Genomic DNA, 26,605 nt, shown 5'->3' with positions numbered 1-26,605 from the left:
TTAGGATGAAGTTCCCACGTGAGGTACTTATTGAGGCACTTTATCTGTGGAATGAGTCCCGGGCTATGAGCAAGGGTATCTGGAATCTTGGCTTCGGCTTTATGGCTAACTTGCTGGTTGACCTTTGCCAAGTCATTCACCTGTGAGTTCAGCTTTCCCGTTTGTAAAATGGAATAAACTGTGTTTCCCTCCTCAGCCCCTGATAGTTATAGCAGTAAGAAAATGAAACGAAAAGCAGTCAAAGTGTTTTGGAAAGTTAACGGCATGCGCCAAGATGAAGCTATTACTCCAAGCCCCTCTTCATCAGAGGGCTCGAGTTGGGGTTGAGACTGGGGCTGTGGCTGTGGTCCGTCCCCCTTTCCAGGTCCTTGTCTTCCTCCCGTCGGCCTGGGGGCGCCCGCTCACGGGGCCTCTCTATTGCAGAGCTCTTCTCTATGGTTTTCCCTCCCGGACCGTGAAGGCGGGAGGGCGTGGCCAGCACGCCTTTTCCGCTAGTCGCCCCGCTCTAGCCCATAGTCTCGCTGCCCTGAGCCTCCCGTGCCGGCCGGCCGGCCGGGGGAACAGGCGGGCGCTCGGGGGGCGCTCGGGGGGCGGGGGGAGTTCCGGTTCCGGTTCTTTGTGCGGCTGCATCGGCGGCTCCGGGAAGATGGCGGCCCGGGCGGGTTTCCAGTCTGTGGCTCCGAGCGGCGGCGCCGGAGCCTCAGGAGGGGCGGGCGCGGCTGCTGCCTTGGGCCCGGGCGGCACTCCGGGGCCTCCTGTGCGAATGGGCCCGGCTCCGGGTCAAGGGCTGTACCGCTCCCCGATGCCCGGAGCGGCCTATCCGGTGAGTGGGGCAGGAGGAGGGGCGCGCGGGCCGGGGGCGGGGCCGAGCGGGGACATGGGAGTGACAGGGGTGGGGGGAGAAGTAGGAGGGACTCCCTTGGGAGGGGTTCGGGCTCTGGGTGGGGGTTGGGGGAGGCAGTGCGCAGAAAGAGAGGGGGAGGCAGTTACACACCTGCTCCTAGGGGCATTGTTTCCGTGGGGAGTCGGTAGAGAACCTGGGTGGGTGAAGTGGGTCCGGGGATACCTATATGAGGGCCGGAGTGCAAAGGGGCTTGAGTAGCTCCAGTGATCAGAGGAACACAGAACGTGTAGCTGACAAATTGAGGTCAGCTTCTAAAGAGATAGTAGCTAGCAGAGTAAATGTGGAACTGCCGATGTCCGATGTGTCCCATCCAAAATAGACTGAGAATTTGAGTATAATCTGGCTCTCGCTTAGCTTTTGGACTCTATTTTTCTATGGAGTCACTACTGGAGCAAAGGGTTCTCCTCTCATTGTTCTCCATTCCATCCCTAAACCTTACTTCATTCAAAGATCTCAGGCGTTCCCTGCTTTTCTTTCTTGATGGGGTTTAGCAGGTGAAACCATGACATTTCTGGGTCCTCTCCCCTCTGTAGAGACCAGGTATGTTGCCAGGCAGCCGAATGACACCTCAGGGACCTTCCATGGGACCCCCTGGCTATGGGGGGAACCCTTCAGTACGACCTGGCCTGGCCCAGTCAGGGATGGATCAGTCCCGCAAGAGACCTGCCCCTCAGCAGATCCAGCAGGTCCAGCAGCAGGCGGTCCAAAATCGAAACCACAAGTAAGATGATCCTGGGGCAGAGGGAGGGAGGGAGGGAGCCTGGGAGGACACAGGTGGTGGGAGTACCTGAACCAAGAAGTGGTGGTGCTGTGTCAGCAGATGGTGCTACAGAACTCATCCTTGAGAATGCTTGGTGGTGGTGGTGGTGGTGGTGGTAGTTCTTTGAGAGAAGCTTTGCAATCCCTTCACATTACTATAAATGGACGTGCTGACAGCTTATTTTCACGTTCTGACTAGTTCTGTCCCAACCTGATAATAGTATTTATTCCCAACAGTGCAAAGAAAAAGAAGATGGCTGACAAAATTCTACCTCAAAGGGTGAGTCCAGGCTATATGTCTTCTGGAAAGTGTGGTGAGTTTGAGTATAGAGATGATCATCCTAGATTTCAATTAATTTTTCTGTTCCTAAGATTCGTGAACTGGTACCAGAATCCCAGGCCTATATGGATCTCTTGGCTTTTGAAAGGAAACTGGACCAGACTATCATGAGGAAACGGCTAGATATCCAAGAGGCCTTGAAACGTCCCATCAAGGTAACACAGGAAAGTACTAGGCAGAGAGCCAAAGGAGAGGACCCAGGAACCTTCAGCAGAATTAGGATGAGAAATCAAAGGCACAGCACAACTCTCCTTGGCATTTAAATTGCATCTCTCCCTTCCGCCTACAAACTGAGAATTACATTAGGAGGATAAGAACAGAATGGCAAAGGGGGAGGGGCTCTTGATGTCTCTTGCACTACAAGTATACCCTTGTCCATGTTTTCGCTGTAACTGCTCTGCTACCTTGGGAACCTGGCACCTTGCATGACTTTGTCCACCTGGCATCCCACTATATGCACTTGTACTTAGGCTGATGGCCAGTACTCCTCTTCTAAATGGAATCTTCATCCACCCACCCAAGGGACTGGGTAGACAGTAAGCCAGTCTGTTAGGAGTAATTTTGGGGTTTGGGGAGACCGTTGTCTTCAACATCAGACCACTGAAGCCCCACGATCAATCCTGTTTCTGCCTTCCTCAGCAAAAACGGAAGCTGCGAATTTTCATTTCTAACACTTTCAATCCGGCTAAGTCAGATGCCGAGGATGGGGAAGGGACGGTGGCTTCCTGGGAGCTTCGGGTAGAAGGACGGCTCCTGGAGGATGTGAGTTCAAGGTCCACAATGGTTGGCATCTAGGGTGGGAGCTGCTGGGAATGAACAGTGTTGTCTGGTCAGCAGGAAGCCTAACTGGTGCTCACAGCTCCTTTTGGGAGCAGTCAGGAGAGGGACACTGTTCCCTGCACTGAAAGACAGTGGTCCTTTGTGTTTTCCCCCACACCTTTGGCCCTCACTGGTATCATATGGAGAACCTTATTGTCCTGGGATCTGATTTGTGGTTTACCTTCCTCTTGGTGCTGCTGGCCATTGGATTTAGCCATATCTGTAGATTATTTAGTTTTTTTTTTTTTTAATCGAGTTGGCACTTAATTTGAGGCTGTGTTTCCTCTCTGAGTCCTTGTGGTATCTCCGTCTTCTCAACTTTCATTGGAGGCACCCCACAGTTTAAGTAGGATAGATTTCTCTTGACAGGCTCTTTGTTGCTTCCTGGGGAGCATCAGCTGACAGGTGATAGTCCCCAAACTTCCCACCCCAGAAGCTCCTCGGGGAAGCTCACCTTTCTCTCATTCCCTTACATTCTCTGGCTCTTATTTTTAGCTGCTCTCAGGCAAGCTAATTGGAATGCACTTTTGCAGGAGAACCAGGGCTCAGTGTCAGAGCCTCCTTCTCTATATAGGTCCGGTCCATCTGCTGGTGGTGTCATTCTATCCAAATAAAGCTGTTTTTGTTCTGGCTGCTTATTGCCTGTGATTCATTTCCCCTCTAGAGTCAGACTTTTCTCTGTTCAAACTCGCTTAGTTATGTGCAATGGTTTGCTTAACTTGCCTCATTTCCCTTGGGCAAATGAGATGGGTAAAACAGTGACCCTCTATGTGTTCTAGGCTGCTTCTTCGGGGTTCTGTTGCTACCATGATTGGTTTAATACCTGCAGATGCCTACTTTGCCTATCTCTCTTAAGAGATATTCAGAAGATATTTTTTGAGTTTTTTCCTATTGTTGTTGGGGTTCCTTTTTCATAGGATTTTGTCTTGGGAAGTTTCTTCTGGCCTTTCCTAATGTGATTTTTATTTTCTCTCCTCTAGTCAGCCTTGTCCAAATATGATGCCACTAAACAAAAGAGGAAGTTCTCTTCCTTTTTTAAGTCCTTGGTGATTGAACTGGACAAAGACCTGTATGGGCCAGACAACCATCTGGTAGAAGTGAGTAGTTCTGCCTTCTAGGCTTTGACTCTGATTGGAGGATGATGGACTTGGGAGCCGTATTTTAATGTCTAAGGAGAGGGGGAGGTATAAAGTAGTCACTCTAGGTGTACACAGTACCGCTCCAGGTGTACAGTTTGCACATTGACCTCTAGGTGGCACTAGCATGTTTAGTTAGGAGCAAGGGCTCTTGTAACCTAACTTGTCCCATCTTTTTAATGTTACTATCCTGGTCACTGCCACCTCTTTCAAGGGAAAGTCTACTGGTGGTCTCTTGTATGTGCCAGGCCATCTCTGTATCTTGCTTGTTAATAATGGTGAGATGTAGTTATCCATTTTTCCTGGCAGCAGTTGCTGTAATTAGAGTGATTGACTGATAGGGTACTAGTACTTGCCAAGGTTACCATTATAGATCTGGGACTTCCTCTTGGTCTCTGCTCTGTTTACATTTACATTCCAATTCACCAAAAATCCTTTATTATGATGCCTGATTGCACAACGTTTTGAAGCCCATGTTAGCAACAGTATTCTTTGGGAAACAGGCAAAACCAGAATGACAGTCCAGCCAGCACTCCAAGTGAACTTAACTTGCTCCTTTCTTTGCCAGTGTAGCTGCAGCCCCTTAACCTCAACCACTAAGAGACATGGGAAGGTCTTTACCATCTAATAAGGGAAGTAAGTCATAGAATCAATAGAAACTTGTAAATATATTTAATTTTATAGCAGTAGAGTACAGTGGCTAAGAATGTGGACTGTAGAATCAGACACATCAGAGCTCAAATGGTGGCTCCGCCACTTATTGGCTGTTTGACCTAGGCAAGTTACTTTATTATGCTGAGCATTAGTTTTCTCATCTGTAAAATAAGTATAATTGTGCCTATCTTGTATAGATGTTCGGGAAGTGAGATAATCCAGGTAAATGTCTTAGAATACTCTCACACATAGTAAGTACTCAGTAAATGATAGCTATGTTACTGTTCACATGTGTATTATCCATTTTGTGGATGAAATTATCACTGGACATTCAGGCTTATTTAAATGCAACCACAAACAATTAAAAGGTTAATCTACTTATACACAGACAGTAATCCCAAAGCCATATGCAGTTTTTTAAAATGACTCATGCTATTACTCTTCTCCAGTAGCCTCAGTAATCAAAGTTGAATATTCAGTCATTACAGAAGCTCTTCCCTCCCACCCCAGCTCTTCCTCTGGGAGAGCACCCCCTGACATCTTCCTCTCTGTAGTGGCACAGGACCGCCACTACCCAGGAGACCGATGGCTTTCAGGTGAAGCGGCCGGGAGACGTGAATGTACGGTGTACTGTCCTACTGATGCTGGATTACCAGGTATTCTGTGGTGGTGTGAGGGGCTCCAGCTTTCACAGCCACATCCCGTCAGCAGTCTCACTTTAAAGAGTTTATGTCTAGTTGTGAATAATTTGCCACTTTGGCACAGAGATAGAGTCTTAGTCATCTCTGAGTTCTTCCTAGAATTTTTCTGTCCCAGAAAAAGCACTACATTATTTGTTGAATAGCTTGAATGTATTGCTGCATATAGACGCAGCTAACTAGCTTCATCCCCTGTACCCTTTGGTTCCCTGCAGCCTCCCCAGTTTAAATTAGACCCCCGCCTAGCTCGACTCCTGGGCATCCATACCCAGACTCGTCCAGTGATCATCCAAGCACTGTGGCAATATATTAAGACACATAAGCTCCAGGACCCTCACGAGCGGGAGTTTGTCATCTGTGACAAGTACCTGCAGCAGGTAAGTAGTGGACCCATTCTTTTGCTAGAATCCATTAGAACACTAGTTATGCTCAAACTGCTAACCTCGTGCTTCTCCCCTTTGCTACAGATCTTTGAGTCTCAACGTATGAAGTTTTCAGAGATCCCTCAGCGGCTCCATGCCTTGCTTATGCCACCAGAACCTATCATCATTAATCATGTCATCAGGTAGGCCTGTGTGTGGGAGGCAGTGCTGTGCCGGAGCTGCCTTGTACTGATGTGCACAAGCCAGTTGTCAAATTTTCAGGAATTTTGCAAACAGGTTGTTAAACACAACTGTTACTTACAATTAAATTACATAAACTTATAATTAAATATATTAGACTAAAAGTGGGTAACATATACTCAAAATGTATAACTTCCTAATTATTACATTTTATTGTATTTGTGCTTTTTTTTTTTTTTTTTTTTTTTTTTTTTGAGACAGAGTCTCACTCTGTCGCCCAGGCTGGAGTCCAGTGGCGCGATCTCGGCTCACTGCAAGCTCCGCCTCCTGGGTTCATGCCATTCTCCTGCCTCAGCCTCCCGAGTAGCCGGGACTACAGGCACCCGTCACCACACCTGGCTAATTTTTTGTATTTTTAGTAGAGATGGGGTTTCACCATGTTAGCCAGGATGGTCTCAATCTGACCTCGTGATCTGCCCGCTGAGCCTCGTGATCTGCCCGCCTCGGCCTCCCAAAGTGCTCGGATTACAGGCATGAGCCACCGTGCCCAGCCTGTATTTGTGCTCTTGAGGTTATTTTTGCCTGTTGTATCCATCTGGCGGAAATATGATATAATGATGTGCTTATGTGTTACTGTGCATCTCTTCCCATGAACAGTAATGTAATATTGGTAGCTTGAAATCAGAATTTTTTTTTTTTTTTTGGGATGGAGTTTCACTCTTGTTACCCAGGCTGGAGTGCAGTGGCACAATCTTGGCTCACCGTAACCTCTGCCTACTGGGTTCAAGTGATTCTCCTGCCGTAGCCGGGATTACAGGCATGTGCCACCACGCCTGGCTAATTTTGTATTTTTAGTAAAGACGAGGTTTCTCCATGTTGGTCAGGCTGGTCTTGAACTCCTGACCTCAGGTGATCCGCCCGCCTTGGCCTCCCAAAGTGCTGGGACTACAGGCGTGAGCCACCGCGCCCGGCCTTTTGTTTTGTTTTGTTTTGAGATGTAGTTTCGCTCTTGTTGCCCAGGCTGGTGTGCAATGGCATGATCTCAGCTCACTGAAACCTCCGCCTCCTGAGTTCAAGCAATTCTCCCTCCCCAGCCTCCCACGTCGCTGTGATTACAGGCACCTGCTACCATGCCCAGCTAATTTTTTTATATTTTTAGTAGAGACGGGGCTTCACCATGTTTGCCAGGCTGATCTCAAACTCCTGACCTCAGGTGATCCGCCCACCTGGCCTCCCAAAGTGCTGGGATTACAGGTGTGAGCCACCGTGCCCGGCTGAAATCAGAATATTTAAAGCCCAGAGATCAGCAAATGCCACACATCTGGGCACTTCCTCCCACTCTCCTTTGGAAGATCAGTTGTTAAACATATACCAGCTCTTCACTCATGGAAGGGCTCAGCAGCCATCTTTTCTCTGGATGGTACAGCATTCTATTCCGAGCCTCCCAATTCCATTACCTCCATTCACTTTTTTGTTTAGAAGCTGGAGAGCAAGGCATCTCTAGATAGGGAGTGAAGAAAATTTCCTTCTCAAAGCAGCGTGTCTCTGTAGTTGGATATAGTCTCTTTGTCTTCCTTCCTTTATTCCATATTAATTCCGGTAAGGGCTTTCTTTTCTTTTCTTTCTTTCTTTCTTTCTTTCTTTTTTTTTTTTTTTGAGACAGAATCTCACTCTGTTGCCAGGCTGGAGTGCAGTGGCACAATCTCGGCTCACTGCAACCTCTGCCTCCTGGGTTCAAGCGATTCTCCTGCCTCAGCCTCCCAAGTAGTTGGGATTACAGGCGCATGCCACCACGCCCAGCTAATTTTTTGTATTTTAGTAGAGACGGGGTTTTACCATGTTGGCCAGGATGGTCTCGATCTCTTGATCACGTGATCCACCCGCCTCAGCCTCCCAAAGTGCTGGGATTACAGGTGTGAGCCACCACACCCGGTGGGCTTTTTTTTTTTTTTTTTTTTTTTTTTTACTTTTGACCCTGAACCTACAAGATGACAGAGAGGGAGGGGAAAAAAAGAAAAAAGATAAGACCCTGAACCTTCACTTACACAGTAGTAACTCCTCAACCTATAAATTAGGTCAGTAGAAGTTGGTCTGTCCTATATTCCTATGCTTAAAGTTAGACCACTTTTAATTTTGTGTTTGACTTTATTTTTGGGGTCAATTTTAGTTTAAAAGGGAGAAAGCCAGGCACGGTGGCACATTCCTGTAGACCCAGCTACTCCAGAGGCTGAGGTGGGTAGATCACTTGAGTCCTGGAGTTCGAGTCCAGCCTGGGCAACATAGTAAAATCCTGTCTCTGAAACAATGAAAAAAGATTTGTTTGGCTGGGCACAGTGGCTCACATCTGTAATCCCAGCACTTTGGGAGGCCAAGGTGGGTGGATCACAAGGTCAGGAGTTCAAGACCAGTCTGGCTAATATGGTGAAACCCCATCTCTACTAAAAATACAAAAATTAGCTGGGCGTGGTGGTGGGCGCCTGTAGTCCCAGCTACTTGGGAGGCTGAGGCAGGAGAATCACTTGAACCTGGGAGGCAGAGGTTGCAGTAAGCCAAAATTGCGCCACTGCACTCCAGCATAGACAACAGAGCAAGACTCCATCTAAAAAAAAAAAAAAAGGCTTCATTTGTTTAAACATACAGAGTCTTGCTCTGTCATCCAGGCTGGAGTGCAGTGGCATGATCTTCGCTCTCTGCAACCGCTGCCTCCCAGGTTCAAGCAATTCTCGTGCCTCAGCCTCCCAAGTAGTTGTAATTACAGGCGTGCACCACTTTTTGTATTGGGGTTTCGCCATGTTGGCCACACTAGTGTTGAATTCCTGGCCTTGAGTGATCTGCCCGTGTTGGCTTCCCAGAGTGCTGGGATTACAGGTGTGAGCCACCGCACCTGGCCAAAAAAGTTTTAAAAATTATTATTATTATTTCTTTTTTGAGACAGAGTCTCTCTCTGTTGCCCAGGCTGGAGTGCAGTGGTGTAATCATGGCTCACTGCATCCTCGACCTCCTGGGCTCAAGTGATCCTCCCACCTCGCCTCCTGAGCAGCTGGGACCACAGATGTGTGCCACCACACCCAGGAATTGTTTTGAATTTTTTTGTAGAAACTGGGGTCTGTGTGGTGTAGGCTGGTCTCAAACTCATGGGCTCAAGCAGTCCTCTTACCTGAGCCTCCCAAAGTGTTAGGATTACAGGCATGAGCCACCATGGCTCGCCAAATTTTTTTTATTTTTAGGGATCGTCTAACTCTGTCACCCAGGCTGAAGTATAGTGGCATGAACTTGGCTCACTATAACCTCTGCCTCCCGGGTTCAAGAGATTCCCCTGCCTCAGCTTCCCCAGTAGCTGGGATTACAGGCGTGAGCTACCACGTCCGGCTAATTTTTAGTAGAAATGGGGTTTCACCATGTTCCTGACCTCAGGTGATTGCCCACCTTGGCCTCCCAAAGTGCTGGGATTACAGGCATAAGCCACCACGCCTGGCTGCCAAATATTTTTTTTAAAGGGAGAAAGATATATAGGAGACTGTAGCAGTGATTTCCTCTGGAGAGGAAGGAACTACTTTTCACAGGATACCTTTTGTACTGCTTGAATTTTTACCATTGACTTTTTAAATAAATCAACTTCATTGAAGTATAATTTATATATAACAAATTATACCAATTGAAAGTGTAGTTTGAAGATTTTTGCCAGATCTGTACACCATGTAGCTGCCACAATAAAGTGCAGAACATTTCTGTCACACCCGAAAGTTCTTGGGCCCTTTTACAGTTAGCCCCTTTTCTCTTCATCCTGGGTCATCTTTTTGACCCTGTGTAATTAGGTCTTAGGGGACAAGCTCTTTACCAGGCCCCTTTGGTTTCCTGTCCAGTGTTGACCCGAATGATCAGAAAAAGACAGCTTGTTATGACATTGATGTTGAAGTGGATGACACCTTGAAGACCCAGATGAATTCTTTTCTGCTGTCCACTGCCAGCCAACAGGAGATTGCTACTCTAGACAACAAGGTAGGGGTCTGTGCCCTGGATAGTTGGGTACCACCAGCCCCTATCACAGCTTCAAGGCCTCCTTTTGATTCTTAGTGTTCATTCAAAATACGGTGACACCCAGTATATGTCAGGTACTGTGCTTGGTGCTGGTTTGAGCCAGACTCAAATGAATTCTGATTGTGGGGATACTCTCAACAGCACTGAGCCTCGGTTTCTGATTTGTGGAATAGAGACCATAGTACCTTGTTTTTCCTTTTTTCTTTTCAGGAGTCTCGCTCTCTCGCCCAGGCTGGAGTGCAGTGGTGCAATCCCGCCTCACAGCAACCTCCACTTCCTGGGTTCAAGCGATTCTCCTGCCTCAGCCTCCCAAGTAGCTGGGATTACAGTCACCCACCATCACGCCCGGCTGATTTTTGTATTTTTAGTAGAGACGGGGTTTCACCATGTTGGCCAGGCTGGTCTCCAACTCCTGACCTCAAGTGATCTGCCCGCCTCAGCCTCCCAAAGTACTGGGATTACAGGCGTGAGCCACCACGTCCAGCCCATAGTATCTATTTTAATCAGGTTGCTATGACGATTAAATGAGGGAGTGTGTGTAAAGAGTTGAGACTGTATCTGGCACATAAAAACAACAAATGGTAACTTCTGCTACTATTATTGTTATCTGGGTTGTTATTATTAGACACAGTCCTTGCAAATAAAGCCAAAAGTGCTTTGGGAACATGAAGGAGAAAGGGAGGCTTTGCTGGAAGAGTTGATGCCCCAACTAAATCTTTTGTTTTTTTTTTTGAGATGGAGTCTTGCTCTGTCGCTCAGGCTGGAGTGCAATGGCATGATCTTGGCTCACTACAACCTCCGCCTCCTGGGTTCAAGCAATTCTCCTGTCTCAGCCTCCTGAGTAGTTGGGACTACAGGCACCTGCCACTACGCCCGGCTAATTTTTGTATTTTTAGTAGAGACGGGGTTTCACCATATTGGTCAGGCTGGTCTTGAACTCCTGACCTCAGGTGATCCACCCGCTTCGGCCTCCCAAAGTGCTGGGATCACAGGCGTGAGCCACTGCGCCCGGCCCCAACTAAATCTTGAAGGACAAAGTGGGTGTTAATGAAAGGGCAAAAAGGATAGTAGTGCTGGGGGCATAGGAGGCAGAAGATGTTCCAGAAAGAGGGAATAGGGCATGTAAAGGTCCAGAGAAGAGAGAGAGAGCCTGGTGTCTTAAAGAAGTACGAGCCATTTAGTATGCAGCATAGAGTGCTGAGGATGGGATGTTATGGGAAGGAAAGCTAGATAGGGAGCCAGATGCCTAATCATGAAGAACCTTTGATTCAGGGAAAACTGGTTTATGTTTCATCCTGAAGACTGTGTAAGACAGCTGGTTGAGAGATCATTACCAGTGGAGGGACTGATGCTATTTGTATATAGAATGATCACTTGCAGGAAGGTGGATGGAGAATAATTTGTCAAGAGGGCAGGGCTGGAGGCAGGAAGCCCAGTTAGGAGGCTGGTGCAGTAATCCATGTGAGACGTGTTGAGGCCCTAAATTTACAGTCCCGACAGTGAGGGTGGAGATAAGTAGATAGATTTGAGAGGTGTCAAGGTGGAATTGAAGGAATTTGGCCACTGTTTGGATTATTAGAGTGAGGGATGAATGAGAAGGAAATGTTATGATGCCTCCCAGGTCTCTAGCTTGGGTGGACAGTAGTATTTACTATGACTGGGAAGAGGGGAGGAGGAGGAGCAGGTATTGGAGAAAGGGTAGTGAATTTAATGTCAAGTTTAAGCAGTTGGATTGGTTGGAGTATAGAAGATAGACTCTGGGCTGCAGACTGGGGACTCATTACCCTGTCAGTGGTAATGGAAGACATACAAGTCAAAGAAATTGCCGGGAGGAGTATGCAGAATGAGAAGAGAGTTGAGAACAAAACCCAGAGATGAGAGCTTATGAGACAGCCCCATATGCCAGTCCTTTTCTTCCTGAGAACACTTTTGGACCCATTTGTGCTGTGGAGTAAGTATTCATCATGTAGCTTTGCCCATAGTGGGCACTGGGGAGACCAAAAGGAAAGCTTTCCTCACATGGGGTATACAGAGAGACAGAAACAAGGGCAAATTACCTGCTGAAAGAATGCCAAGGGTCGGAGCAGTTGGAGCTCTATATGATGGTGCCAGCTGTGGGCAGCATGGTGACTAGGTTGGAAGTGGCATGTGGAGTTGTCAGGCACCACCTGCCATTTAACTTCTCATTTTTCTAGTTTGAAAATGGTATGAGCTTCGTTCTTCCTTTCAGATCCATGAGACAATAGAAACCATCAACCAGCTGAAGACTCAGCGGGAGTTCATGCTGAGCTTTGCCAGAGACCCTCAGGGTTTCATCAATGACTGGCTTCAGTCCCAGTGCAGGGACCTCAAGGTAAAGAACCTAGGAGAGGTCTGAAGGGACTTAGGTCAGTGAGGCGCACAGCTGCTTTATTCATATAGCAGCTGGTAGGAGACCCAGAGGAAGGAGTGAGGGGCCAGATTTTTCTTTAGCATGTTCCAGGGTCCATTTTGCAATTAAGCAGGGAAATGGGGGCAGAGCCATCAAGTGTTGATTTAGTGCTTACTTTGTCTGTCACTGTGCTTCATCTTGTCAAGGATACAGAGTGGAAGACCTGATCTCTGCTTTCAAAGCAGCCTACATTCTGTCTGAAGAAACTAGGCTAGTATAGCCGGGCACGGTGGCTCACACCTGTAATCCCAGCACTTCGGGAGGCCGAGGCCGACGGATCGCTTGAGGTCAGGAGTTTGAGACCAGCCTGGCCAACATGGCGAAACCCCGTCTCCACTAAAAATACAAAAACTTAGCCGGGCGTGGTGATGCGCGCCTGTAATCCCAGCTACTTGGGAGGCTAAGGCAGGAGAATTGCTTGAACCCAGGAAGCAGAGGTTGCAGTGAGCCAAGATCGTGCCGCTGCACTCCAGCCTGGGTGACAGAGCGAAACTCTGTCTCAAAAAAAAGAAACTAGGCTAGTATGATACAAAGTAGTAAATATAAGACATTATCAGGCCAGGTGCGGTGGCTCACGCCTGTAATCCCAGCACTTTGGGAGGCTGAGGAGGGCAGATCACCTGAGGTCAGGAGTTTGAGACTAGCCTGGCCAACATGGTGAAACCCTATCTCTACTAAAATAAAAAAATCAGCCAGGCGTGGTGGTGGGTGCTTGTAATCCCAGCTACCCGAGAGGCTGAGGCAGGAGAATCGCTTGAACCTGGGAGGTAGAGGCTGCAGTGAGCCGAGATTGCGCCACTGCACTCCAGCCTGGCTGACAGAGTGAGACTCCATCTCAAAAAAAAAAAAAGACATTATTAGACTGACCAGGACCAATAAGATGATTCAGATAAGGGAGATCAGTGAGATTAGAATCTCTGGGGAAGGCTTCATGGAAAATTTGGGATTTGAAGACGTTCCCAGAAAGGGGAGCACAGTAAGCTCAGGCAAGAAGATAGGAATGGGCACAGAGTATGAACTCATCCGTTGTCACCCCTCGTGTGCTGACTGTGACGAGTTAGGCTGAGCAGAGGAGCAAGGGAAAAGGGATGCCAGCAAAGATCCCTGAACAAGGCAACGACTTGTTGATTGCAGAGGTGACTGGGTGTTGTATCAGTTTGCTGAGGCTGCTGTAGCAAACTACCACAAACTGGGCAGTTTCAAACAACAGGCTTGTCTCACAGTTGTGGAGGCTGGAAGTCCAAAATCAGTGTGGGCAGCACTGCTTCCTTCGACGAGCTGGGAGGGAGACTCTGTTCTGTGCATCTCTCAGCTTCTGGTACTTCAGGCGTTCCTTGGCTTGTAGGTAGTGGTCTCTGTGTGACTTCACGTTGTCTTCCTTCTGTATGTGTCTGTCTCCATGTCTAAATTTCCCCTCTTTATAAGGGAACCTACCGGTCATATTAGGGGGTACTCTAATGACCTCATCTTAACTTGAGCATCTGCAGAGACCCTATTTCCAAATAAGGTCACATTCACAGGTACTAGGGGTTAGACTTCAACATTTTGGGGAAGGATACAATTTACCCAATAATGGGTGTGAAGGAAGGAAACAAGCCTTTTCTCCTCTCTCTTCCTCCACCCTGCATCTCCATTTCCCTCAGACAATGACTGATGTGGTGGGTAACCCAGAGGAGGAGCGCCGAGCTGAGTTCTACTTCCAGCCCTGGGCTCAGGAGGCTGTGTGCCGATACTTCTACTCCAAGGTAAGTACATGGGGTGCACGGGGGAAATTGACAAAAGGCACGGGGTTTTCACCCCTGATAGGGGTCAGTGGTGTTAGATACCAACTTCTGGTTTGTCTCATCTTCCACTCCCTTCACTGTTTTCTCCTTAGGTGCAGCAGAGACGACAAGAATTAGAGCAAGCCCTGGGAATCCGGAATACATAGGGCCTCTCCCACAGCCCTGATTCGACTGCACCAATTCTTGATTTGGGCCCTGTGCTGCCTGCCTCATAGTATCTGCCTTGGTCTTGCTTGGGGCATTCCAGGGGATGCTGTTGGTTCAAGGACAACACCAGAATGAAGAGGGTCTCACAAGACACCTGTTATCCTCTTCTTTCACCCTATCCCTTCCCACCCCCAGCTTCCCTTTGTCCCACGAAGTTCCCATGTGCCTGTACCCTCCCCTGGTCTACATAGGACCTCTAGATAGTGTTAGAGAGAGAACATGTAGTGGTAATGAGTGCTTGGAATGGATTGGGCCTAAGGCCAGGTGGTCTTCAAGGGGACCGGCTACACTGATCCTGCCCTTCAGAGACCCAGGAGTTGGGAGCTTTAGCTCCTTCTCCAAGACTCAGGCCTGTGGGCACTCTATAAGCTAGTTGATCTTGGCTCTCCTGATAACAGAATCCAATTTCCTTCCTTCCCTCCACAGGTTTGGAACAAACTCTCCCTTCACTTGTTGCCCTGTAGCACTACAGAAACCCTGGTTCTTGGGCTCCACTGAGCCCCAGGTCAGTCCCCAGCCCTCTGGGTTGGCCTGCTGTCAGTGCTTCTCTCACTCCTTAGTTGGGGTCCACATCAGTATTGGAGTTTGTTCTTTATTGCTCCCTCCCAGACACTCCTGTGGCTGCCCTTTGTGATTCCCTCAGATCTGCCCTAGTCCCAGGCATTTGGGTGGGGGAATCTTGCCTTTCCCTTTCAGAGCCCCAGGGATCTCATCTGGGGAACTGTCATTGCCAGCAGAGGCTGTTCCTTCCTGCTGTTTGGAGATGTGACTCATTCATTCACTCACTCCACCCTGCCTCTGCATCCCTTAATGGAGAAACAGGCCTAAAACCAAACGGGTAAAAAGCCCTGGGCCATCCCTGTCTTCCTGTCCCTTGTCTGCCCAGTTGACACCTACTGGTGACTTCTAGGGCACTGAGGAGTGAAAGCGCCTAGGGCTGGAGAATAGCGCTGAGTTGGGTTTGTGACTCTTCCCTCTCCCTGCCTCACAGGATTGTGACTCCCCAGCCCCTGCCCTCAAAGCTTCAGACCCCTCAGGTAGCAGCAGGACCTTGTGATCTTGGCCCCTTGGATCTGAGATGGTTTTTGCATCTTTCCAGGAGAGCCTCACATTCTTCTTCCAGGTTGTATCACCCCCGAGTTAGCATATCCCAGGCTCGCAGACTCAACACAGCAAGGGTGGGAGACAGCTGGGCACAAAGGGGGAATTCCGTTCAGCATGGGCTCTAAACCCACAGAACTGACAAAGCCCCTGCTTCCCCACCCCCTCCTCAGGCTCCTGCGAGCACACCCCCACCCCCAAATCCCTCCCTGTTCTACACTGGGGACAGCAGAATTTTCTCCCCGTCTTCCCCTTTCTGCCATTTTCCCTCCCTTGAAAGGTTGACACTGGACAACCTTGGGGCAGCTGAGCCCTGGCCGCCTCCTGGCTGGAACCATGAGAAGGAAGCTCAGTACTTCCCACAGTGTCCCTGTTGATAACTGTTTTTATTAACTGAATTGTTTTTTTCATGGACCAAAATTTTTTTTGTACTGTCCCCTTATTGATGTTACCCAGTTTTAATAAAAGAATCTTCTGAAGGATGGGTCCTCCTACCTACTGTGAGAGAGCTCTTCCCTGAGCTCTTCTTCCTTCAATACCATTAGCCACGCTTGTAGTGTTTGTTCATTTTATTTGACAAGTATTTATTGAGCACCTGCTATGTGCTAGTTGTGATGTTAGACACGGGAGATAAAGTGGAAAATGAGATTTCTACTTTTGTGGACCTCAGGGTCTTACCTTAAGAGCCCTTTCCCAACTTGCTAGGCAGGTACTAACAGGTTGGTGGCAGTCATTTTCCCCCTTGTCCATCTGAGCTCCCCAGAGCACTTGTTGGCTGGAGTGAGCCATAGATGCCCATGATCCCTTAGGTTTGACGAACCTGAGCCGCCTTTGGAGGAGTTTCACTTCTTCCCCAGGGCTTCTGTTTAGATGTGGGCAGGATCTGGATGACCAAAGACTTTTTTGCTTTTTGTGCCTGCTACTCTTTTTTTTTTTTTTTTGAGACGGAGTCTCACTGTTGCCCAGGCTGGAGTGCAGTAGCGCGATCTTGGCTCACTGCAAGCTCCGCCTCCTGGGTTCACGCCATTCTCCTGCCTCAGCCTCCCGAGTAGCTGGGACTACAGGCGCCCGCCACCACGCCCGGCTAATTTTTTGTATTTTTTAGTAGAGACAGGGTTTCACCGTGTTAGCCAGGATGGTCTCGATCTCCTGACCTCGTGATCCGCCCGCCTCGGTCTCCCAAAGTGCTGGGATTACAGGTGTGAGCCACCGTGCCCGGCCTGTGCCTGCTACTGTAAGGTTCCGCTTTCATGGTTCAAGTAAGAGTTCAGTTTTTGTTTGCCTGTTTTGAGATGGAGTTGTGTTCTTGTTCCCCAGGCTGGAGTGCAATGGCGCGTTCTCAGCTCACTGCAACCTCCGCCTCCCAGGTTCAAGTGATTTTCCTGCCTCAGCCTCCTGAGTAGCTGGTTCTTAAGAGCACCATGGAAGTTCTGTGTTGTCATCCTCATACTGTAGACAACTAGCCCCTCCTTGGCAGAGTTTGGAAGACAGCTCAGGAGGGATTCCCATTAGCAATCACTTGAAACTCGCCTGCAGTTCTGCCTGCTTCCCACTTGGGGGCTCATGACTTTTTTCCTTTGTCATTATGCAAGAATGGGGTTTGGAATATAGGATCAGAGTACAACCACTTTCCAAAGTTGTAGTTTAAAAATTATCCTTTGCCTGTTTGGATGGGAACATTCTAGTATTGCCTGTTCAGTATATGTAATCAAACCCACCAAAAAATCCAACCACTGTTCCTACTCCGGAACTTGGGGTTTATCAGACTTGAGAAGGGAAAGCAGAGAGGAGTGGTTGGGCCGATAACTAGGAGTGGAGAAAATTGATGTCAAGGACATTGAAATGGCATCTGTTTTTACCCAGGCTAATTACATGTGTAATGAATGGCTGATGAACCATTATTAATTTCAAGCAAATCTACAGTTTGCTCTTGGGAAAAGAGCTCTAGTGATACAGATAACTTCCTGTGATGAGCCAATTCTGAATCTCTGCACCCTCTTTATTCCCATGTAAATGAGCACATTCTTAGTCTCCACACTACCTAAAATGATTGTAGGGGCAAAATGAGAGAGGGAAGCATTTAGGCAAAAACAAGGGGGTTATTTTATGCATAAACATCCATTCTTTGGGGCTCCCATCATTTGTGCCAGGGACAGAAGCATCCTTTCTCTTCCATCACCCGTAATCAGTGCTCCCAGCTGGCAGCCTGGCACTGGAGCCTTCATCTCAGTGCCAGTGCAATAAAGGAGTGGTCTGTGGGAGGCTGTTTCTGTATTAGGTATAACATTGTGCTAAGAAAAACAGCCAACTACTGATTTCATGTCCGTTTCCCTATGGGAAATTACTGGCCATGGAAGGAGAATATGGTTGGTTTTTCCTGGGCAGTCCCTGGAACTTAGAAAGCCATTTCTCCCCAGTCTTGACCTCCTGCCTGCTTACTCCTACCCATGGGTTGCACACAGACTCCCCTGTAGCCCAGTGCTTGTTACCAGTTGCTGGCCAGCAACAGCCCAGGGGGATGGCAACACCCACCTAGCCGTCTGCCAAGCCAGGAGGTCAGCACATGAGCACACGGTGGTGTCTGCCCTCTAGGCCAAGGTGCACAGTGTTAGGAGCCTCTTGCTCCACTCTCCAGATCAGCCAGGAAACCAGAGCTTCCCTCGTCTTAGACAAACAGATGGCCGTGGGCGATGCAGAGCCCTGAACTGCTGAGTGTGCTCCTTCCATTCTCGCCCTTCCCCAAAAAACATACACCAAACTTACCCCCAATCACAGCATCTGAGACCACAAAGCCCCACGGACACAGCTGCCCCGGGTACTGCCTGCCTTCCCCTTTTCTGGCCTCTGCAAACTAGCCATTCACCTGATGAAGCCCCTGGGGCAGTACCTTGGAAACCCCTGAGAGGAGGAGTTGAAGGAGGCTCAAAGCCTTTCAAGGACAGTGTGCACTCTGCCTGCCTCCTATTCTCTCCTGTCCTCTTAAGCCCAGAGTCTACAACAAAATTGTGTACCGCAATTCTCAGAGCTCTCTAACTTTAACCTTTCCCACCTTCCCTAGAACACATTTTTGGGTGGGGATCATCTGAGAGGCCCATGGATGAGTCCCCAAGATGACCTCTGTGGGTGACCAAGACAATCTTGTCTTTTGAGGCACCTGGAGTCTCTTATCCTTTTTTGAGCTGGGCTGTCCTCAAAGCAGGCCCTTACCTCTTATGTGGCCTCATCTTTAGAGGCGGGAAGTGGGCCCACATCCCCCACCCCAGCCCTGCAGTGGAGCTAGCGTGGGCCTGCTAGAGGACAGAACTGTGGAACAGGGTCCTGCGAGGGTATGTGGCAGGGTGGGGAATAGGGGGTCATGGAGGAGCCTACCTCTGAAAAGCATTCCCCTAGCTGCTACTGAAGCTAAATACAATTTATTTCATGCTGGGGGGCAGAAGGGAGCAAGGGAGAGCAGTCACCTGCTCCTTATCTGGGCTATTTTCTTAGCAGACCTCAAAATGAGACCATGGTGGGGAGGGGGTGGGAAGCTGGGCTGGGGCCAAGGGAAGAAGCTTGCCAGCACTGTCAGCCGATGAGCCCAGGAGAAAAAGCTGGGCCTAGTCTCTGCCCCATTCCTGTTCCCCACCTGTCTGTACCCCTGTCTCTCCTTTCCCTGGCTCTGCCAGACTCTCTATCTCCCTGGGCGCCAGCCTCCCCACCCACCCCTGGAGGGCGGGGCTTGGCTGCACCCACGTGTGGTGGAGTTAAATGCTCCTAGCCGGCAGAGGAGCTAGGGAGTGTGGCACTGAGCCGGCTCAGGCAGAGAAGCGGCACCATGGCTAGCAAGAAAGTCTGCATTGTAGGCTCCGGGAACTGGTAAGCAGCTCTGTCAAGTGATATGGGGGAAGGGTAGGCCCCCCAAGACAGAGGTGGATAGGAGGCAGAATGGGTGGGAAAGGCCCTCAGGTTCCTGTTCAGCCCCTGCTGCTATCTTCTATCATAGCAGCACAGGACAGATGGTGCCCGGCCCTCTCCTGACCCCCGCCCGCCTGGGCAGCTGCACCTGTTCACCATGGGAAGGCGTCTCCAGAGCTCTCTATGTGAAGAGCCGCTTGAGTTTGGGGGTGGGAAGATGAGAAGGGGGGCTCCCTTCTCTAGTAGCAAAGGGTGAGGAGACTGAGTCTCCTTTCTACTGCCAGGTCACTGGGGACTATTTGTCATGGGAGTGGAGGTGATAAGGAAGGTAGGTAGGAGTGAACAGCCTGGGGGGGCTGCTGTGAGATCCTGAGGTGGGGCACTGCCCCAACTCCTGCCACTGTTCCCTCCTCCTGTACTTTCCTGTGCTCCCCCTCCCACCAGGGGCTCAGCCATCGCCAAGATTGTGGGTGGCAATGCAGCCCAGCTGGCACAGTTTGACCCACGGGTGACCATGTGGGTATTTGAGGAAGACATTGGAGGCAAAAAGCTGACTGAGATCATCAACACGCAGCATGAGAATGTCAAATACCTGCCAGGGCACAAGTTGCCCCCAAATGTGGTGAGCCCCAACACCCTGCGAAGAACAGGGAGAGGAAGGGAGGGCCAGGAGTCAGAGCCGACCTTACTCAACAGGTGCCTCCTGCTGAGAGGGCCGCTTCAGGTGCAGCAGGACTTGGGAAGGTCTCAGGAGGGCTGCTCTGGGCCCTTTCCTGAGGACTGAGGAGAACCTATGCTTTCCCCTCACAGGCTCCCAGGTGGGTGGGTGGGGAAGGGATGGGAGAACAAGTTGGTCTCCATGGCAGCCAAAGACTGGGCTCCCAGACTTGGGGGCCAGTAGTGCCTGCCTCCGGCACTAATCCTGTTACTCATTCACTGAGTGAGTAGCCGACTTGGAGGCTGCTCCTTGGACTTACGGTCTTTGGTCAAATCCACGTGGCTCTCCCCACCTGGAAAGGGGAAGCAGGGAAGAGAGCAGAAAGGCTGGGGCTCCCCCTTCCCAGCTGGGGTTCCTGAGGAGCTGGGTGATGAAATCTTATTTGAGCTCTTTCTTTTGCCAAGCCCAGGCTGCTTTTGGCCTCCCGCACTGTCCCACAGCCAAGGGATAGGAGAGTGCTGGGATGAGGTTTCCAGGAGTCCTCAAGAGCCCAGGACAGCTGGAGGGAGACAGAGTGGTAGCTGGGGGGAGGGAGTAGAGTGTTTTATTCCTCCAAGTTCAGTCCTTCTAGATTCAGTCCCAAACAAGCCTTCCTGCTCCCCTACCAGCCTCACGCTTTGGCTCCCAGATCTCCTGAATAGGGTTCCACAGGGGCTAGGGGAGGTCTGCCAGGCCCGCGAGCGCTTGGTCACCCCCACAGGTGGCTGTCCCAGATGTGGTCCAGGCTGCAGAGGATGCTGACATCCTGGTCTTTGTGGTGCCCCATCAGTTCATCGGCAAGATCTGTGACCAGCTCAAGGGCCATCTGAAGGCAAACGCCACTGGCATATCTCTTATTAAGGTGCCAGGGACACCTTCATGTGGATGGGGGAGGGTGCGGCTCACTGTTGTGGGGTTCAGGGTGGGTGAAGCAAGGAGAACAGAAAATGGCAGACGCAGGCCAAGAGTTTGCTGGAGAAAAGAGAGGCAGTTGGCTCTGGAGAGGCTTAGGAAAGCAGTGAGGTGCTGGGGGTCACTGGAAGGGAGGCTGAAGGGAGGAGACAAGAGATTGGTTTGGAGGTCCTCTCGGGGAGTTTCGGAGGTATAAAGGAATGCCTGGGAGATATGAGAAGCGGGCTGGTTTGAGACGTGTGAAGAGTAGCTGGTTTGGAGCAGTGACTGGTCACTGAATGGCAGTTTGTTGGGGCAGTCAGGCGGGGTTGCCTAGGGATGTGGAGGGGACCCGTTGCCTTGGAGAGGTAGACTGGTTGAGGGTATGTGGCAGGACAGTTGGTCACATGCTGTCTGGCCTCCTCACAGCAAACTTGAGCTGGGTTGGAATGGGGCAGGACCTGTCGGGAGGGACACAGATGAGCAATGGATTTGGAAGGGACAGAATTTCTGGGCGGAAGCCCGCAGGTGGGCCCAAAGGGCACCTGACCTGAGCTCCATCCTGTGCTCAGGGGGTAGACGAGGGCCCCAATGGGCTGAAGCTCATCTCGGAAGTGATTGGGGAGCGCCTCGGCATCCCCATGAGTGTGCTGATGGGGGCCAACATTGCCAGCGAGGTGGCTGATGAGAAGTTCTGTGAGACAACCATTGGTGAGAGCCCCCTGCCACCTGCATACACAGTGCATCTAGTTGCATCCCCTCCCCAAACTGCCCCAACCCCACTTAGCCATCTCTTTCCCATAAGGCAGAGAAAGGAAAGTACAAGCATCAGAGGTGAAGGAGGCTGGGACACCCCCAGGGAAGGGGCTTCAGGGCCTGCTTAGGGAAACACAGTGATGAGCCCTCCCTCAGAGTTGGTATAGTGGCACACCTGTGGTCCCAGCTACTTAAGAGGCTGAGGCGGGAGGATCGCTTAAGCCCAGGAGTTTGAGTCCAGCGTGGGCAACAGAGAGAGACTCCCATCTCTATAAAATAAATATTTTTTAAAAAGAGTCCTTCCCTCAAAGCCTTGCCCCCTCCTCACTTTAGGCTGCAAGGACCCGGCCCAGGGACAACTCCTGAAAGAGCTGATGCAGACACCAAACTTCCGTATCACAGTGGTGCAAGAGGTGGACACAGTAGAGATCTGTGGAGCCTTAAAGGTGAGAGGGGCACAGAGGCAGCTATGGGGTGAGGAGAAGGCCCCAAAGGAGGTCTGGCTGAGCTCTGCAAGGCTGCAGGTACTCCAGGCTCTCACTATTGAGCAGTGGTTCCCCTTTCCTACCATGTCCCATGCATATAGCAGGAGCTGCAGAAGCAAGGCCAGGGCCATTCAGGCTGGCTGATTATTCATCATCAGACCGTGGACCCCCTTGCTCCTTTCCCACTTTAGCCCTGTGTGGGACTCCCTACCCTCTGGCTCCAGGAGGTGGTCCAGGGGGACAAGGAGATGCCCAGGCTAATGGGAGACAAAACATCCATGACACCCAGACAGACTAATGGCCAGAACTATGGATCCTGGACAGCTGTTGACTTGAGGGCTGTATAATGGAATGGTCATAGATGGGAAGGTCAACTAGAGAGAAGAGTGGTTTTCAGAAAATGTCCTCGAGGAGGGAGTATGGGGCAGGGCTTAAGAAAGGGGGTGCAGCAAGGGGGAAACCAAGAGGCGGAAGTAGGCTTCTAAAAGGCCACACACTATACCTCTCTTCTGCAGTGGGTGTCACGGCTGATGAAATAAGTATGAGGGGGCTCCACATGAGGCCTATAGGAGGGGGTCTTTTCTCACCTATGACCTCCACTCCTTCAAGAATGTGGTGGCCGTGGGGGCTGGCTTCTGTGATGGCCTGGGCTTTGGCGACAACACCAAGGCGGCAGTGATCCGGCTGGGACTCATGGAGATGATAGCCTTCGCCAAGGTCTTCTGCAGTGGTCCTGTGTCCTCTGCCACCTTCTTGGAGAGCTGTGGTGTTGCTGACCTGATCACTACCTGCTATGGAGGGCGGAACCGGAAAGTGGCTGAGGCCTTTGCGCGTACAGGAAAGGTGGGCCCCGGGAGAAGGGAGAACAGAGGGGCGGCTCTGTAGGCATCCAGGTAGAGGTGCTTGGCGGGAGGCATCTCTGGAGCACAAACATTAAGACTGTTGTGCACATCCCCATCCCTCTTTTCCTCCCAAGACCCCACTCCCATCTGAGCTCCAGTCTCTCCACCCCCTACTGACAACCCTTCTCTCCCATTTCCATCCACTCATCCTGTTTTCTGCACAGTCCATTGAGCAGCTGGAGAAAGAGTTGCTGAATGGGCAGAAACTGCAGGGGCCCGAGACAGCCCGGGAGCTACACAGCATCCTCCAGCACAAGGGCCTGGTAGACAAGTAAGTATTGGCCACAGCCCCACTGATTAAGGGAGCCATGGCCAGAAGTGCTCGCCCTGTTCATCATCTTCCTAAACCTGCCACAAATCTGTGAAGTGGACAGAAAGGGGAGTATTACCTTACATTTCAGACAGAGTCCAGAGCTTGCAGAGTCTGGCATGCCCATTGTCCGCCAGCTAGTTCATGGTCTTTGAACTCCTTCCAGTCTAGTGCTCTTCACACTACATTACCTGGATCCCTTTGTGCCCCTCCTTCCTTGTCCTCTGCTCTGGGGTTGGAGCTCTGGGGCAGCAGGAATAAGCTCATCCCACTTCTGTCCATCACCCCTAGTTTGAGTCTCTTCCCCAAGGCCAACCCATCTGTTCCCTGAATCCTGTTCTGGGTGCTGAGGTGTAAGGAGAAGGATGGGCTGTGCTTCAAGGTGCTCGTTTTCAGAAAGACAGCGGGGGTGATTGGGTTGATCAGAGCAGAGCTGTGCTGGTCTGAGAAAGACTCCTAGAAGAAGAGAGTATGAAACAGGTTTAGAAGATCCACTCATGACTGTTCAGGGTAAAGCTTGGAAAAGGGAGCAGCTGGGCAAAAGGACAGTAAGAAGGAAATGAGTATTTATTAAGCACTTTCACATCATACCTAATTACATCTTCACATACACAATCATTCCTTTGTTATAGTGGCCCCATTTTACAGTTGGTGACACTGAGGCTCAGAGAGGTTAAGTGGGTTGCTCAAGGCTGGGTGTGGTGTCTCACACCTGTAATCCCAGCACTTTGGGAGGCCAAGGTGGGTGGATCACAAGGTCAGGAGTTTGAGCTCAGCCTGACCAACATGGTGAAACCCCATCTCTACTAAAAATACAAAAATTAGTCAGGCATGGTGGTGTGTGCCTGTAATCCCAGCTACTCAGGAGGCTGAGGCAGGAGAATCGCTTGAACCTGGGAGGCGGAGGTTGCAGTGAGCCAAGATTGCACCACTGCGCTCCAGCCTGGGCGACAGAGCGAGAGTCTGTCTCAAAAAAAAAAAAAAAAAAAAAAAAAGTGGGTTGCCCAGTTGGCACAGAAAATCCAAGCCAGAGAATCATGCAGGCCAGTTCAACATGGTAGGGAGCAGGGCAATTAGCAATCTGACCTTAAACCTAGGGCTAGGGAGTTCACATTCTCAGAAGGTAGAAACTCACAGCCATCCTTCCTGAGCTCCAAGGTGGGAGGGCAAGGGACAGGAGGGTTAGACAGTGAGTGGGGGTGGGGGTAGAGTGGACCAGGAGTGGGAGGCTAAGCTGAGCCTTTCCCTCTCCAATCTAGGTTTCCCTTGTTCATGGCTGTGTACAAGGTGTGCTACGAGGGCCAGCCAGTGGGTGAATTCATCCACTGCCTGCAGAATCATCCAGAACATATGTGAGTGGGGCCAGGGCCCAGGCCAGGCCGCTTTTTTACCCCAGTGGAGACCAGCAGAAGCCTGGGGTACCTAGTCACCAGGATCTCCAGGACTCCCAGGGAGCAGAGTCTTCTCATCTTTTCACTGGAGGACAGGAGGCTATGGGGCCCAGCTACGCACCTGGAGTCCTGAACTGTCAAGCCACTCGCAGCCTCTTGCCACCACATTTGCCAGAAATGCAGTTGCCCTGTCCCTCTCCAGATGTGGGGCTTTCTCCATGTCCTCTGGGAGGGGTGGAATCAAGCCCCAGTGCTGCCTGCTTGGTGGCGGGGGTGATGTATGTGGAGAAGGGTTGGGGGAGAGGCCGGTAGGGCAGGGGCTGCTAGTGGCTGTCTCACATACACCAGGAATCCTGTTAAAGGGCTGAAGAAGTATCTTAGCCACAGGAGCGATGAGGCAAGGATTGTCAGGGAGGGGTCTGGGCTTCTGAGCTGATGCAGGCCCCAAGGACCCCTTTGCTGACCTCTGCCAGGACCCACACAGCTTCGATGGATCTCAGCGTTTGTTAACAAAATACAAAGATCTCAAACAAACCCCTTTTAGCTTCTCCTAGCAACATCTGTGTCCTCAGAAACCTCTGGTTCTCCCCCTTCCCCCTTGCCCAGGCTGCCCTGGCACCCAAATTGCTGCCATGCTGGCATCTGTAGCTCCGCGGCTTGACATTCTCCCCAGGGACTTCCCGGTTCCTAGTTCCTTGCCAGCTCCTCCCCACTCTGTGCGACCTTTCCAAGCCTTCCCTCACCCTCCCCGCCAGCACCCTCTTTGGGGAGCAGGAACTTAATCTGCTGACAGAGCTACACCTTTCATAACAGGCTCAGATCACTCAGCTCCCTGTGACCTTTGTATTCACCCAGGCTTCCTTCTCAGTAGCTCTAGCTGGGGGAGGTGTCAGCTGGGCCCCTCCTGTGCTATCTCCCCAGAGGACATCCCTGACTCCACCCCTTTCTTCCTCCCAAACTCTGCACCTCTTCCTCAGCTGCTCCAGGCCGGCCAGGGTAACCAGCTAACCATGCCTGGCATCTGGAAGCCAGCAGGCCAGAGGGTGGCCCAAAGGCTGATGAACGGTAGGGAAGGGTGAGCAGATTCCTATGTTGGTGGGCACCAATATTCCAAGGGCAGCTCTCTTTGCTGAATGAGGGCCTTCTCGTGAGGTATTGACAACACCAGCAACTCGGGAGCTGGGAAACTCAAGGAGGAGGAAGAAAATCAAAACCACCCTACTCCCTGGGGTGAGGAAAGAACAGGAGCGGAGGAGGAGGAGTGTGCTCTGCACTTGCCTTGCTCCAGGATGGGGTGGCAGCAGAGGAATGTCACAGGTCAGCAGCCTAGGCCTCCAGCTATAAATAGTCCGGAGGGCCCGAGAGGCTCCTGCCCGTCCAGCAGGGCTGTCAGCTTCCTGTGTGGCAGCACCTGGCACACTGGCTCTGGCCAGCATTATGCTAAAACCCTGTTACTCTCCAACGAACCAGGGAGGCGGGATCCTCTCTGCGCCTATCCCTTGAGAATTCTGTCTTACCAGTGAAGGGTGGGGCTGCCCAGATCAGGCAGCAGGAGTGAGGGGCACAGTCACCCCAGGCCTTGCTGAGCCCAGGTCTGGGTACTGAGTGTCCAGAGCTGCCTCCCCAGGAGGTTAAGGTGGGGGCAAAGGGGAAGCTTCAAGCACTTTGCCTACTTTTGTTCACTCCCCAGTGCACTGTGACTCAGGCCTTCCCATAAGGCCTATTTGTCTACCCAATAAAGTGTGTTTTTTCCAGAAACAAGAAGAGTTGGGAGAGGGAGCTTCAGTGCATGTGGCAGTGCGTGTGCTGGCGTGTATCATTGCACGTATGTTTTCCCTCTTACCG

At 50.7% G+C, this 26,605-nt stretch overlaps 2 protein-coding genes across 8 annotated transcripts; both read left to right on the top strand.

Annotated features, from left to right (window-relative positions):
* The first annotated feature begins 460 nt into the window (after positions 1 to 460).
* SMARCD1 (SWI/SNF related BAF chromatin remodeling complex subunit D1) lies at positions 461 to 15,913 on the top strand. 7 transcript variants are annotated; one of them, XM_063694008.1, is made up of 14 exons: positions 470 to 823; positions 1,438 to 1,625; positions 1,901 to 1,943; positions 2,036 to 2,158; positions 2,643 to 2,765; positions 3,803 to 3,919; positions 5,167 to 5,268; positions 5,526 to 5,687; positions 5,778 to 5,875; positions 9,737 to 9,872; positions 12,142 to 12,264; positions 13,986 to 14,087; positions 14,219 to 14,838; positions 15,325 to 15,913. In XM_063694008.1, the coding sequence occupies exons 1-13, from the start codon at positions 647 to 649 to the stop codon at positions 14,270 to 14,272; spliced, it is 1,548 nt and encodes a 515-aa protein (XP_063550078.1). In that variant the 5' UTR covers positions 470 to 646; the 3' UTR covers positions 14,273 to 14,838; positions 15,325 to 15,913. The 7 variants fall into 7 exon arrangements, with proteins under 7 accessions (XP_030856938.3, XP_063550078.1, XP_030856939.3 ...); XM_031001078.3 differs by having other exon boundaries at positions 461 to 823; positions 14,219 to 15,913; XM_063694009.1 differs by lacking the exon at positions 2,643 to 2,765 and having other exon boundaries at positions 513 to 823.
* A 3,036-nt stretch (positions 15,914 to 18,949) lies between these two features.
* Positions 18,950 to 26,544, top strand: GPD1 (glycerol-3-phosphate dehydrogenase 1). Its single transcript, XM_004053106.5, has 8 exons — positions 18,950 to 19,289; positions 19,773 to 19,950; positions 20,747 to 20,887; positions 21,489 to 21,627; positions 22,006 to 22,118; positions 22,767 to 23,000; positions 23,224 to 23,330; positions 24,629 to 26,544. Exons 1-8 carry the CDS (start codon positions 19,249 to 19,251, stop codon positions 24,723 to 24,725), a joined length of 1,050 nt encoding a protein of 349 aa, XP_004053154.2. The 5' UTR covers positions 18,950 to 19,248; the 3' UTR covers positions 24,726 to 26,544.
* Positions 26,545 to 26,605: the final 61 nt, after the last annotated feature.

Source organism: Gorilla gorilla, chromosome 10 (assembly GCF_029281585.2).
Source record: "Gorilla gorilla gorilla isolate KB3781 chromosome 10, NHGRI_mGorGor1-v2.1_pri, whole genome shotgun sequence".
Lineage (NCBI taxonomy): Eukaryota > Metazoa > Chordata > Mammalia > Primates > Hominidae > Gorilla > Gorilla gorilla.
Note: the sequence above shows the minus strand (reverse complement) of the source record. Positions and strands in the feature narration are given on the sequence as shown.